We start from the raw sequence: 14,208 nt of genomic DNA, 5'->3' as shown, positions 1-14,208 counted from the left end.
AACTATGGGACTTAATTACAGAACAAGGGGACACTCATTTAGAATGGAGATGCAAAGGAATTTCTTCTCTCATTTCCCGCTGAGGGGACCATACAGCCCCCCAGACTCAATATTGAGTTCAACAATTTTAGAGCCCAATCTGTCCAATGTCCCAAGCCCCTAATCCACTCACCAGGCCTTGTTATCGCATAGCCTGCCATTACACCCTGCCTATTGTTAGTCACTGACAGTCCCCATTAACAACTATTCACCCTCTCAACCTGATTGTTATCAACTCTTTTGTCTGTACAACTGTTTTCCTCTCTCTCTTTAGGCTCTATCCTATTGTTTACTCCCTACTCCCTTTCTTCTGCATATAAACCGACTTTTTCCCCAGCTACCATCAGTTCTGGGGAAGGGTCTCCGGACTTGAAACTTTAACTCTGATTATTTTCTTCACAGATGCTGCCAGACTTGCTGAGCTTTTCTGGCAACTTCTGTTTTTGGTCTGTTCTTGTGCTGTATTGTTCTTTATTCTTTTATATTTATTTAAAGGCAAGTGTAAGGTGCTGTGTTCTAGATGCGATTAATTGGTCCACTGCTAGGCTTTAATAAAACACACTTCATTCTTACAACACAGTTAGAATACAGAAAAGAACTGGTACTGAAAAAATTGGTATTGAAAGAATTAAGAAGATAATTTTTATTTAACCACTCATCATCAATTGTTCCAATGTAGGCAGGATCCCTTCGGCCCGTCATGCCTGTATATTACCTAGAGCTCATCCCTTGCCTTTTCCCCTTAATCACTGCACATCATGTCTATTAAAATAATCATCCTGTACGCTCTTGCATGTACCAATTGAACGTCCCTCTACTACATTTCTAGGAATGTATGCCACAGCCCATGTATACAGTGTGTCAAAATATTTCCTCACATCACTGTTGCTTGATTTGGGAATTGAGTGCTCCTGACCTCAGACCCCTTGTAACTTTATCTCCTTCCATCTGCCTAAGGAAAACACCAAACTGTCCTCAGAACAAAACTTGTTCACTCCAGGCAACATCGATATAAATCCATTACAGAGATAGTAAGAACTGCCGATGCTGGAGAATCTAAGATACCAAGGTGTAGAGCTGGATGAACACAGCAGGCCAAGCAGCATCAGAGGAGCAGGAAGGCTGATGTTTTGGGTCTAGACACGAAACGTCAGCCTTCCTGCTCCTCTGATGCTGCTTGGCCTGCTGTGTTCATCCAGCTCTACACATCGATATAAATCTCCTCTGTACCCCCACCAGTGCACCTACAGATTTCATAAGAATATAAGAACTAGGAGCAGGAGTAGGCTGTCTGGCCCTTCGAGCCTGCTCCACCATTCAATAAGATTATGGCTGATCTTTCCGTGGACTCAGATCCACTTACCCACGCTCTCACCGTATCCCTTAATTCCTTTATTGCTCAAAAAATATCTATCTTAGCTTTAAAAACATTTACTAAGTAGCATCAATTACTTCACTGGGCAAGTAATTCCATAGATTAACAACCCTCTGGGTGAAGAAATTCCTTCTCAATTTAGTCCTAAATCTGCTCACTCTAATCTTGAGGCTATGCCCTCTTGTCCTAGCTCCCTCATGTGGTGACCAGAACCACACACTGTGCTCGCACAGAGTTCCATCTGGCATGTTCTATCAGGGCATGAACCTCCAGACAACTCATTCACTGTACTGTACCTCCATGCACCACCTGCATGGCAGAGGCTGCAGATTGTATGTTGGACTTGCCAGCTCTCTCAGAACCCATGAGCAGGGAACAGGTCATCCTCAATCCTGGGGTCCAGCTGTTTAGCTATCTTCAGGGATCAGGTCACATATCTTTCCTCATGTACAGGAGATTTGTATTTACCTTCATGAGGAATGTTATATTTTTGATTACTGTTCACCAACAAAATAACGTTTGCAAATATATATACACATTTTAGAAAAGAAACTGAGCATAGTTAAGTGTTTCTGCAGGTCAATGTTGTTTCTTTCAATGTTACTGATTGCTGTGCACTATTATATCAAAATGATATTTAAGCCATTACAGCTATTTCTGTTAATCTTTGAAATGTTGGAAATGTGACCATAGACTGATATAGGAAAGAAATGAAAGTGAATAATTGGTTAAGACTGGATTTACATGACCTTTTCTGCTGATCAACATATCAGAGGGTGGGGACAGCAAACATAAAGCAGTAATTATGTGCGAGTGGGAATAAATTAAGCTTGAAATAGAAACAGAGCATCCTCATCATACTTTGTTCTTACTTTCCCCACCAATAGACTGGTAAAAGGAAACGCTTTCGTTTTCAGCAAACACCAATTAAAATCCATCGCCAGACTGTGAACCACTGGCCGTTTGCTGGTTATTTCACTTGAAGTGCATTTGATAAGTGCTTATCTTGACATGAACACAGGAGCTCTCTTAGGCACTCAGCAACAGCTCTTAGCACCAATTTCCATTTCAACAGAGTATGAAGGTGTAAACATAAGGGTAGCGAAGAAGGCGTTTGGTATGCTTGCCTTCATTAATCATAGCACTGAGTATAGGAGTTGGGAGGTCACGTTGCGGCTATACAGGACATTAATTAGACCACTGTTAGAATAACGCATACAATTCCGTAGGAAAGATGTTGTGAAACTTGAAAGGGTTGAGAAAACATTTACAAGGATGCTGCCAGGGTTGGAGGGTTTGAGCTATAGGGAGAGGCTGAATAGACTGGGACTATTTTCCCTGGAGCATCGGAGGCCGAGGGGTGACCCTATAGAGGTTTATAAAATCATCAGGGGCTTGGATAGGGTGAATAGTGAAAGTCTTTCTCCCAGTCTAGGGGAGTCCAAAACTGGAGGGTATAGGCTTAAAGAGAGAGGGGCAAGATTAAAAACGGACCTGAGGGGAAACTTTTTCCACACAGAGGGTGGTGCGTATGTGGAATGAGCTGCCAGAGGAAGTGATGGAAGCTGGTAGAATAACAGAATGTGAAAGGCATTTGGATTGGTACATGAAGAAGAAGGGATTAGAGGGATACGGACCAAATGCTGGTGAATTGGACTGGATTTATTTGGAATATTTGGTCGTCATGGACAAGTTGGACCAAAGGCTCTGTTTCCATGCTGTCTAACTCTGACTCTGTAAGCAACTTGTATTGTGGTAGCTTCCTCTCGACTCTACCCTCAGCTCCAGGCCTACCTGACCCCAGCTTAACTTGGCATCCTGGTCTCTGGGTCACTTGGTAACACACCTACATCCAAGTCATGAGGTTTGAGGTTCAAATCCCATGCCAGAAACTTGAGCACAAAGATCAGGATTAACATTGCAGTGTAGTTGCTGCAGAACATCAGCATGCTATCTTTCAGAGAGGACATTAATCCACGGCCCCTTTGCTGCCACTCAAATCAATCTCAAAGGTCCCAGGTGCTATTCTGTAGAAAGCAGGGAAGTTCTCTCTTGTGTGCTGGTCAATATTTATTTCTTAGTCAACATTATAAAATTTAAAAAAAAAGGATTACTTGATCATTGGCATATTATTGTTTTGTGGGGGCTTGCTCAGTGCAAATTGGCTACTGTGTTTCCTGTAAAAATGTGGCTGTAAAACTTCTCAAGATATAGTTCGCTATTTAAATGCAATCTTTCTTTGCTTCCACACATTTTCTTTTTGAGCATCAATGTAGCAATCTTAGGATCTTCAAGTCATGTCTTAAAATTTTATTGCCACTCACAGTAACTGTAAACAAGCAGATCTTGTATCAATTATTCAAAATGGACATGTTTAGTGAAAGGGCTCTCGGGTTTTTTTTAAAAGAAAGACCTTCACAAAATACAGAATACGTGTTTCCACTATTTGTTAATAAACGTTTATACAATAGCATAATTGCAGCAAAAATCTTTGGTAATTGATCCATAATTCCTGTGCTCAGCGTAGAGATAATTGTCATTTTGTACGTTGTGTTAAACCCAGGCCCTAGGTAAGGCTCCCTTCTGGTTCCAGAAGCCCAAATCGTTCAAATTCCAGGAAGGGGATGAACTAGCTTCCATGCTTTCTTCACTCACCCCTTGAGCGATTTCGGTAACGTGAATTTAAAAATGTATCCCATCCCTTGGGGAATATCTTTCTTCCATTCCCAATTGAACTAATGTTTTACCAGAAGCCAGTTTAACCAGAATTTCATGAATGAATAAAGACTGAATTTATTACCAAATGCAAGAATAATTTGTAACATAGCGCAGACGAGAAAGAAAAGGCATGTAAAAAAAGATAAAAGGTAAATGAAATACAGAGCAGTCTCTGAATTGTTTGTGAGCAGTGAACAGTCGAACTCTGGCAGTTGTAGTGGAGATTACCAGCAGCATTGACATTGGCAGTTGAACAGTCAATTTTCAAGTTTCTGAGTCTTTGTTGAGATTCTGTTGTTCTGATTTCTTTCAACCATGGCTGATTTCAGGGTCAGAGGGTCTGACTTTTGTCTGATTTGCCAGCTAGCTGACTTCTAGCACTCACAGTGAAAGAACCCCTTTACCTGCAATGCTGGGGTGATCAGAGGATAGTCCTTTGACTGTGACCATTGCAGCATGAACACGCTCAAATCCAGCTGGAAGACACAGCTTCCTTAGTCCCACTATCTCACAGGAGACTTTCAGCAGAGTTGTATCTGGCTTTTTAACTGCTGTCCTTGTACATTCTTCAAAGGAAAAAACACAAAATGCATCTGCAGTTATGATCCACAGGGTTTCAGCCTGCTTTGGAGCGCAGGAGCGGGTCACCACCCCCTTGTCATCTTTGTAGTCGCAAGCAATCACAGTCCAATCTAGCTTTGATTTGCCTCTTTGAAGCAGCTTGACATTCCCACTGCATTTTTAGGTGCAACATTCCATGGGTCTCTCTCCAGACTGCCATTTAATATACATCCACAGCCATTCCTGGCCGTTTCGGTCTTCTTTTAAAAAACACATTTTGGAATTCTAGAATACTTAGGGGTTTTGACTCATGACAATTTTGAAACAGCTAAATGCGTCATTTAAACAAATAAATGGCACCAAACTATCTCAGTGTGCTACACATGCAGCAATGCTATTCATTGAAATAATAAGCTTTTAGTTTAGATTGCAGGTAGGGTGCAGAGAGAGATCACTTCTCATGCTCCTGAATGTAAGTTACACAGACATCCAGAAACCCTAACGCCAGCTTTCTGATGCTGTCGCTTTCTGGCAAGATGTTAAACCAAATCCCATTTCCCTTCCCAAGTGGAGATAAACAATCCCACGATAGTATGAGGAAGAAGAGCAGGACTGTTATCCCCAGATTTCTGGCCAATATTTATTCCTCAATTGACAGAAGTAAAAAACAAGCTTTCCTGGTCTACTACCAAGCAGCATCTTAGGAGCGCAGATGCCTGCTGTGTTCATCCAGCTCCACACTTTGTTATCTCAGATTCTCTGGCATCTGCAGTTCCAATTATCTCTGGTCTATTACCAAGTGTGTCTTTGTGGACTGTGCTATCATAAAATTGGCTGCCATATTTCCGATGTTATTGCAGTGATTACATCTCAGATGTACTTCAGTGTAGAACAGCTTGAGACATTATGAGTTAGCGAACGGTGCTACATCAAAAACTAAAAGTGGTAACTTCTGGGCCAGCTCCAGAAAATAAATCAAAACACAAAAGCTGCCGTTTTATCACAAACCCCAGCTGGATTACCGGCAGTTGTCTTCTCAGAGTGAAAGACTAGCCTGTCTGTCTGATTAAATAAACTGACTTCAAATTCAAATTACGCCAGTGTCTCCCAGCAACCTCCACTGTGAACATAATCACCACAGACTAACTTCCAGGGCAGTTAGGGAAATAAATGTTCCCATCATGTTATGTATGTAGTGTTAACAGCATAAAAACAGGGCATTCTGCCGTCCTGTCCATGGTGGGGCTTAAGCCCTTCCTCGAATCACTCTATCTAACCCCCATCTGTACATCATCCTGTGACTTTGTTTTGTGAGTTTATTTGATAGTCCCCATTGCTGGCCACATCTCCTAGTCCTGTTGGATTTATTAATGACCACCTTTCAGTTCCCCCAAGTGGAAACATCTTTTCTACCATACAGGCCTTCCTCATAACCTTAAAGGCCTTCATGCAGCTACCCTAAAATGAATTCTTCCCTTCGTTAATTTACTTCTGAAATATTAATAAATGGTCAGAGTGTGACAGCCAAAACCATCTGCTGTTCATAACGCAGCCTTTTCCTTCCATAAAATCAAATTGTTTAATCTCAATTACAATTAGTGATGTACAAAATACACCACAATCAGAATTTTTATAAGATGGTGCTATTATCACTCAGTCTTAAAAATCACTCTTGGTTCGGTATACTTTTGGAGGAATATGTTCCACTTTTGCATTGTCTTCAGTGTGAAATCCACAACCGTTTCCAACCCAGGAATATTAAAACCAATTATGAGGCAATTATGAACGTATGTTAATAATCCAACAAAGTAGCAACAAATAGTCTCCATAAATAAACAGAAAACAAATTTAGTCCATTAATTATGCTTTTGTTTTAAGTCAGAGCTGAGCTGTTTATTAAAGTTTCTCTGAATGTCAAACAGGATTACATTTCTGTTTCCCAAAAACGGCACTCAGTTCATTAACTAGAAACAAGCAGATATTAACCTTGTACATACAGATAAAAATTCATAGGTCAGTAAGTCTTTCACAAACGTCACCAGAAACAAAAGAAATCTGATGAAATTTTACAGAACAACTTCATAAAATTTATATTTAAAATTATTCTCTTTTTCATTCATGCATGGGATGTGGGTATTACTGGTTGGGCCAGCTTTTATTTTCTACATGTAACTGCCTTGGAAAAAGTAGTGATGAGCTGCCTTCTTAAAGAGCTACAGACCATTTGATATTGGTAACTGGCAATGTCGTCAGGGCCAGAGTTTCAGGTTAATGACCCAGTGACAATGAAGGAACAGTGATCTATTTCCAAATCAGGATGCTGAGTGAACTTACAGGTGGTGGTGTTCCCATGCATCTGCTGCCCTTGTCCTTCTAGTTGGAAGTTATCACAGGTCTGGAATGTGCTGTCTAAGCCATGGTGAAGCTGCTTTTTCCAAGGCAGTTACCTGTAGGAAATAAATGCTGGCACAGCCAGTAATACCCGCATCGTGAAGCTCTCCAATGCATCTTGTAAATGATACACATTGCTGCTACTGACTGTCAGCAGTGGACCCAGTGATTCACTTTTATAAGTGGGGTTTAGTTAATCTTGAGCAGGAGAAATAATCAACTTCAAAGTAGGATATCAAAAATGAGCTAGCACAGACACATTGCTGAAAGGACTCTGCAGTGCTGTAAGATTCAGGTGAACAGTGAAATGGATTCACTATAATAGAATGTGCTAAAAATGCAGCACCTGTGATGAGAGAAACAGATTTACGTTTTGAGGTGATGACCTTGACGAACTCTCTCTCACCACAGTTGCTGCATGACCTGCTGTGAATTTCTAGCATTTTCTGTTTTTATTTCAGATAGCCAGCAGTTGGCTACAGTATTAAAATATTATGATACAACCTACATTGTACATGATATTAGTCTTTCACAGGAACATGGAAGTTATCAGCGAGGTGTCTCACCCTAGAACAAGAACAAAGAAAATTACAGCATGGGAACAGGCCCTTCGGCCCTCCAAGCCTGTGCTGATCCAGATCTTCCATCTAAACCTTTGCCTATTTTCCAAGGATCTGTATCCCGCTGCTCCCTACCCATTCATGTATCTGTCTAGATACATCTTAAAATGACACTATCGTGCCTGCCTCTACCACCTCCGCTGGCAACGTGTTCTAGGCAACCACCACCCTCTAAGTAAAGAACTTTCCACGCATATCTCGCTTAAACTTTTCCCTTCTCACCTTGAAATTGTGACCCTTAGTAATTGAGTCCCCCACTCTGGGGAAAAAGCTTCTTGCCATCGACCCTATCCATACCTCGCGTGATTTTGTAGATCTCAATCAGGTCCCCCGTCAACCTCTGTCTTTCTAATAGAAATAATCCTCATCTACTCAACCTCTCTTCATAGCTAGCGCCCTCCATGAGAGTAAACCGGTTGATGTGGTGTATATGGATTTCAGCAAGGCGTTCGATAAGGTTCCCCACAATAGGCTATTATACAACATGCGGAGGAATGGAATTGTGGGAGATATAGCAGTTTGGATCAGAAATTGGCTTGCTGAAAGAAGACAGAGGGTGGTAGTTGATGGGAAATGTTCAGCCTGGAGACCAGTTACTAGTGGTGTACCGCAAGGGTCGGTGTTGGGTCCATTGCTGTTTGTCATTTTTATAAATGACCTGGATGAGGGCGTAGAAGGATGGGTTAGTAAATTTGCAGACGACACTAAGGTCGGTGGAGTTGTGGATAGTGACGAAGGATGCTGTAGGTTGCAGAGAGACATAGATAAGCTGCAGAGCTGGGCTGAGAGGTGGCAAATGGAGTTTAATGCAGACAAGTGTGAGGTGATGCACTTTGGTAGGAGTAACCGGAAGGCAAAGTACAGGGCTAATGGTAAGATTCTTAGTAGTGTAGATGAGCAGAGAGATCTCGGTGTCCATGTACACAGATCATTGAAAGTTGTCACCCAGGTTGACAGGGCTGTTAAGAAGGCATACAGTGTTTTAGCTTTTATTAATAGAGGGATCGAGTTCCAGAACCAAGAGGTTACGGTGAAGCTGTACAAAACTCTGGTGCGGCCGCACTTGGAGTATTGTGTACAGTTCTGGTCACCGCATTATAAGAAGGATGTGGAAGCTTTGGAAAGGTGGCAGAGGAGATTTATAAGGATGTTGCCTGGTATGGAGGGAAGGTCTTACAAGGAAAGGCTGAGGGACTTGAGGCTGTTTTCATTAGACAGAAGAAGGTTGAGAGGTGACTTAATTGAAACATATAAAATAATCAGAGGGTTAGATAGGTTGGATAGGGAGAGCCTTTTTCCTAGGATGGTGACAGCAAGCACGAGGGGGCTTTAAATTGAGAGGTGAAAGATATAGGACAGATGTCAGAGGTAGTTTCTTTACTCAGAGAGTAGTAAGGGAATGGAACGCTTTGCCTGCAACGGTAGTAGATTCGCCAACTTTAGGTACATTTAAGTCGTCATTGGATAAGCATATGGACGTACATGGAATAGTGTAGGTTAGATGGGCTTGAGATCGGTATGACAGGTCGGCACAACATCGAGGACCGAAGGACCTGTACTGTGCTGTAATGTTCTATGTTCCATACCAGGCAACATCCTGGCAAACCTCCTCTGCACCCCCTCCAAAGCATCTATATCCGTTTGGTAACGTGGCGACCAGAACCATATGCAGTATTCCAAATGTGGTCGAACCGAAGTCCTATACAACTGCAATGTGACCTGCCAACTCTTGTACTCGATACCCTGTCCGCTGAATGAAGGCATGCCGTATGCCTTCTTGACCACTCTATCCACCTGCGTTGCCAGCTTCAGAGTACAGTGGTCCTAAACACCCAGATCTCTCTGTACATCAGTTTTCCCCTGGGCTTTTCCATTTACTATATAGTTTGCTCTTGATTTGGATCTTCCAGAATGCATCACCTCACATTTTCCTGGATTGAACTCCATCTGCCATTTCTCCGCCCAACTCTCCAGGCTATCTATATTCTGCTGCATTCTCTGACAGTCCCCTTCACTATCTGCTACTCCACCAATCTTAGTGTCATCTGCAAACTTATTAATCAGACAGTACAGGGAACTGTTTCAAAATTTGCAGATAATACAAAACTTGGGAGCAATGGTGCACATTGTAAAATCTCCAAAAGATATAGGCAAGTTGATAGAACGGGCAGATAGATGGCAGAATGTTCAATTCAGAGAAGTATGAGCTGATATGTTTGGGTAGGAAGAACATGGAAAGACAGCATAAAATAGATGGTGTTAATCTCATGGGTTGCAGAAACAGAGAGACATGAGTGCACATATTGTAAGTCATTACAGGTGGCAGGACAAGTTTCGAGAGCAGTCAAGAAAGCAAAGTATCGGGGGCTTTATTTGTAGGGCTATAAAGTAGATTATGTTGAACTTACAAGGGGTTCCCAATTTATGAACGTCCAACTTAAGAAAACTTGTACTTACAAACTCGATCCCACACAGGGGTGTAATTTTAAATATTCGACATATGAACATTTCCTGGACCTACGAACGGCTGCTTTATATTGTCCTGCAGTGTGATCCAACTGGCGTACAAATCATCTTGCGAGTGGGCACAGGATCGGAACCTGTTTGCTACCCGGGTACTACCTGTATGCACAACACACAAGATGAGCGCAGCCTCAGCAGGAGCACTGCATCCAGTTCTGGGCACCCCACGACATGAAAATATTGCAGGGAGTGCAGTACAGGTTTACCAGAGTAGTTCCAGAGGTTAGAAAGTTAAGGGGGAAATCTGATTGAAGCAGTCAAAACCATGAGTGGTCTGGACAGAGCAAATAGAAAGAAAACATTCCCACTCGTGAAAGGATTGAGAATATGAAGAAAACGGATACTGTTAGTAAAAGAAACAAAAACGTTGAGGGAAAACTATTTCACCTCCAATATGTTTTTAGGGTCTGCAAAGCACTGACTGGGATAGGAGCAGGTTCAGTCGAGGTATTGCAAAAGAAAGAAAGATATTGGGAGTCTGGAATTGCTCCTTCGAAGAACTAACACAGGCACTGTGGGCCGAATGGCCGTCTCCTGCGCTGTAACGATTCTGTATGTTTAAAAGTTGTAAGCATTTATGGAAATAAGTCACGTTATATTTCCGGCTGAAATTTACTTTCATGATTTCTTCATTGTTTAAACTCTCTTTTAACGTTAGTACACTGACTCCACTTCTGTACGTTAATGTCCCATTCGTCCCTGCAAACGGTTTCGTGTGCACAGTGGCAATACAGCTCAGGGGGCTTCAATAGGTAACAAAGCTCTGTGGTTACGCACTGTTCTCAAAGAGTATAATTTAACATGGTCCCGGGTGCCTTGCAGTATATTTTAACATCAACAGCTAAGTCTTCCAATTTACTAACGATTGCAAAATGGTCAAAACGCCCAGAAGCCACAGTAAAACAAGGGGAAACTTGCCACAAAAAGTTCCGAAATCAGACTTATAAAGACCGCCGTCAAAATAAGACAGCAAACTAAAAGTGGATTTTTTTTTAAAAAAAGTCAAAAATCAATAGTGACAGGCAGGCTCACCAGCTCGATTGCAACCACATCATTGAGATGCACCGCCTCGTGGATGGTCTTGGGTGGGTTCTGCGTCAAGTAGATGCACTCGTCGGTCAGAATGACATACTCGAAGGCTTTCTTGTTCTTCCTCTCCGACACCACGATGCACGCCTCGTACATTCGGATCTTGTTGAAAACGCTCTCCTCCAAGTGTCTCTTCAGGAAGAAATCGAGCTTGTCGTGCCGCTTGGAGGGGAATATGTCCAGCTCACTCCTCGCCATGGAAGGCGGGGAGGGGGGAGGAAATGTTATTTAGGGGACTAGTTCCTCGGTTCAATAGGAGTATAAGGAGAGCAGGGAAGGCGCGGGGGGGGGGGGGGGGGGAGACGCTTTCTGGCTGAAATTGCTACTTGCATTTGTTGCCAATTTCTCGAATTGTTACTTGAGTCAGGCGCGCGCTCACCCGGGGACCCCCCCCCCGCCCTCTGTTACGTCACAATGGCTGGAAGCGCCTATCACTCACTCCCCTGACCGCCCACCCCATCCATTCAAATAAAGCAATTTGCTGGAGAAGCTCAGCAGGTTTGGCATCATTCGTGGTGAGAGAAAGTTTCGAGTCCAGTCACCCTTCTTCGAAACCCTATTCGTTTATTACTCCGCCAGAACCTTTCCCTGGTCACTTGGGGCGAGGATTCTGCGCTCTCATCACCGCTGCTGGGGTTCGTTACCCGATCAGGGGCAGGTAGCTCAGCTGTCAGGATAGCTGAGACCCCCAAGGTTTGGGTTTAGTTCTCACACTGAGGTTATCACGAGGATAAATGGCCTTGTCTGAGGTGTTCTAACCCTCAGGTTAAACTATTACCAGTCAAGAGCAGCCCGAATGCCTGTTAAGACTATAGCAACTTCACCTTTTACAGTGAGTGAAAAATGTTTGATATGGATTTACCTTTCTTGATTAGCTGTTTAATTTCACCTCGTCCACCCACTGAATCTCCGCTGCAGTGATAATGGGAACTGCAGATGCTGGAGAATCCAATATAACAAAGTGTGAAGCTGAATGAACACAGCAGGCCAAGCAGCAGTCAAAAAAAGACTGTATTTGAAAAGCAGTTATGGAACTAAATTAATGTCAACTGTGGTTCATTTCAGTTGTACACTCATTTCCCCCTCTTCGGTATCCTATGAATTCAAGTATCACTCCGAGGCCTGATCACAAGCATCAAAGCTGAAACTTCAGTGCAGCACCGAGTGGCAGCTGAAGAAGTGCCAGATCAGATTCAAAACGTTAACTGTTCCCGTCTCCACAGATGCTGCTAGTCCTCCTGAGTTTCTCCAAATTTTTTTGATGGTACTAATGTGTTAAAATTTTCTCTGAAGAGCTAGATCACTGGATCAGAAGAGAACAGATTGTGTGTGAATGTGCGTTGCAGTGCACTCAGGGAGCTTGAGCTGCAATTTGCATGTTGTTGTTTGAAACTGTGGGCAGTGTCGGTGGAGGGTCCAAACTTCCAACCCGTGGTCACTTGGCTAATCAGAAGCTGCCCTCTCTCTCTCTCTCTGGCCGATAATACTGTGTTGGAAAGATCTGCAGGTTGAAAAATCAGCTATTTGGCTGTGAAATGAATGCATCTTATTTGGCCATCAGGTCCTAGGATGGGATTTGAATGCAGAGTTTCTAGTTTAGGTGGGTGACTCTATGCACGGCAGCACAAGAGCTCCTCCAAAGTATTATGTATATTTTAACAAAATATTGCTCCACTTTTAAATGGCATATCATTTCTTCAACACTGTTTCACAGAATGACAACATGGAAATGTACAATAATCAAGTTGATAGTCTTAGATTGTGTTTTGCTTGGGGAGATTTCAGAACAGAGCTGATGTGAGGGTCAGTAGCAGCAAACATCTCAGCCTCTACCTGAGTGGCAAACCAGGTAATTTATACAAAATTATATTATTTAAGATAAACAACAATGATGATGGGGTGGGGGGTGTGGGAGCAACAATGGCTTAAACATAACCTTCCCACCAGAAGACTTTTTCTTTATTGAGGATGCTTTTTCTTAAGAAGAGCCTGCAAGGTCACCAGATCACAGAAGAGCAGCTCAAGCGATTGATAACAAAATGCAAGAACAGAATATGTAGGAACCACTTCATATCAGAAAAGTGAGCTGATAAGTCAATGTTTCAAGTGTAAAGCTTTCAACAGAATGGGCAATGGAATAGCTAACTCCTTCCATCAAGACAGTGTGGTATCCCTTCACTCAACCCATTAAAGAGGTAACCCAGACTCTGAGACTTCACCAGCTGTTTCTACCTGAGAAAATGTGAGGAGCACATAGGATAAGCAAATTGTTCATAAGATGAGTAATCTTTGTCATTTGTCAGAACTTCTCCCGAAGAACATCACCCTGTCAAAATAAATGAGTAAAAAGGTACTTTGTACCCATGAGGACGGGATGTTGTGAAATGGTTTCACACACCAGAAATAACAATTGGTGAGGGATTAAATTCTGCCATTCATGGAAAACACCTTGCTAATGTCCTCATTTTTAAAGTCTTCTGTAACACATCAACCAGAGAGCAACTTTCCAAGACCCTAATTATATATCCAACGACAGGTTGGTGTCAGGGAAACTTTGGAATTAGGCAAAATCAGTCAGTGCCCTGCAGGCATTAAAGATGTGCGGTAGATATCAGTCTACAACACTTGAGTAATGTACCTTCCAACTTCCATCTAGAAGGACAAGGGCAGCAGATACATGCGAACACCATCACCTGCACATTCCCTTGTAATCCACTCGTCTTCCTGTCTTTGAAATACATTGCCATTCCTTCAGTGTTGCTGAGTCAAAATCCTGGAATTCTCTCTCTAACAACATTATAGCATACCTACAGCAAATGGACTGCAGCAGTTTGAGAAGGCAGCTCGCCTCCACCTTCTCAAGGGCAACAAGGGACAGGCAATAATGTTGGC

The 14,208-nt window shown here is 42.6% G+C and overlaps 1 protein-coding gene across 3 annotated transcripts in view; it reads right to left on the bottom strand.

The window, feature by feature from the left end:
* Positions 1-11,674, bottom strand: part of c18h12orf56 (chromosome 18 C12orf56 homolog) — a 72,442-nt gene extending 60,768 nt beyond the window's left edge. For all 3 annotated transcript variants that reach the window (XR_009446899.1, XR_007249304.2, XM_048548332.2), the window contains exon 1: positions 11,260-11,674. Coding sequence is in view for 1 of the 3 variants with exons in the window: in XM_048548332.2 (XP_048404289.2) it covers positions 11,260-11,514 (255 nt within the window). In the remaining 2 variants the exon portion in view is untranslated. The remainder of the gene's footprint in view (positions 1-11,259) is intronic.
* Between the last annotated feature and the right edge of the window lie 2,534 nt (positions 11,675-14,208).

Source organism: Stegostoma tigrinum, chromosome 18 (genome assembly GCF_030684315.1).
Source record: "Stegostoma tigrinum isolate sSteTig4 chromosome 18, sSteTig4.hap1, whole genome shotgun sequence".
Lineage (NCBI taxonomy): Eukaryota > Metazoa > Chordata > Chondrichthyes > Orectolobiformes > Stegostomatidae > Stegostoma > Stegostoma tigrinum.
Note: the sequence above shows the minus strand (reverse complement) of the source record. Positions and strands in the feature narration are given on the sequence as shown.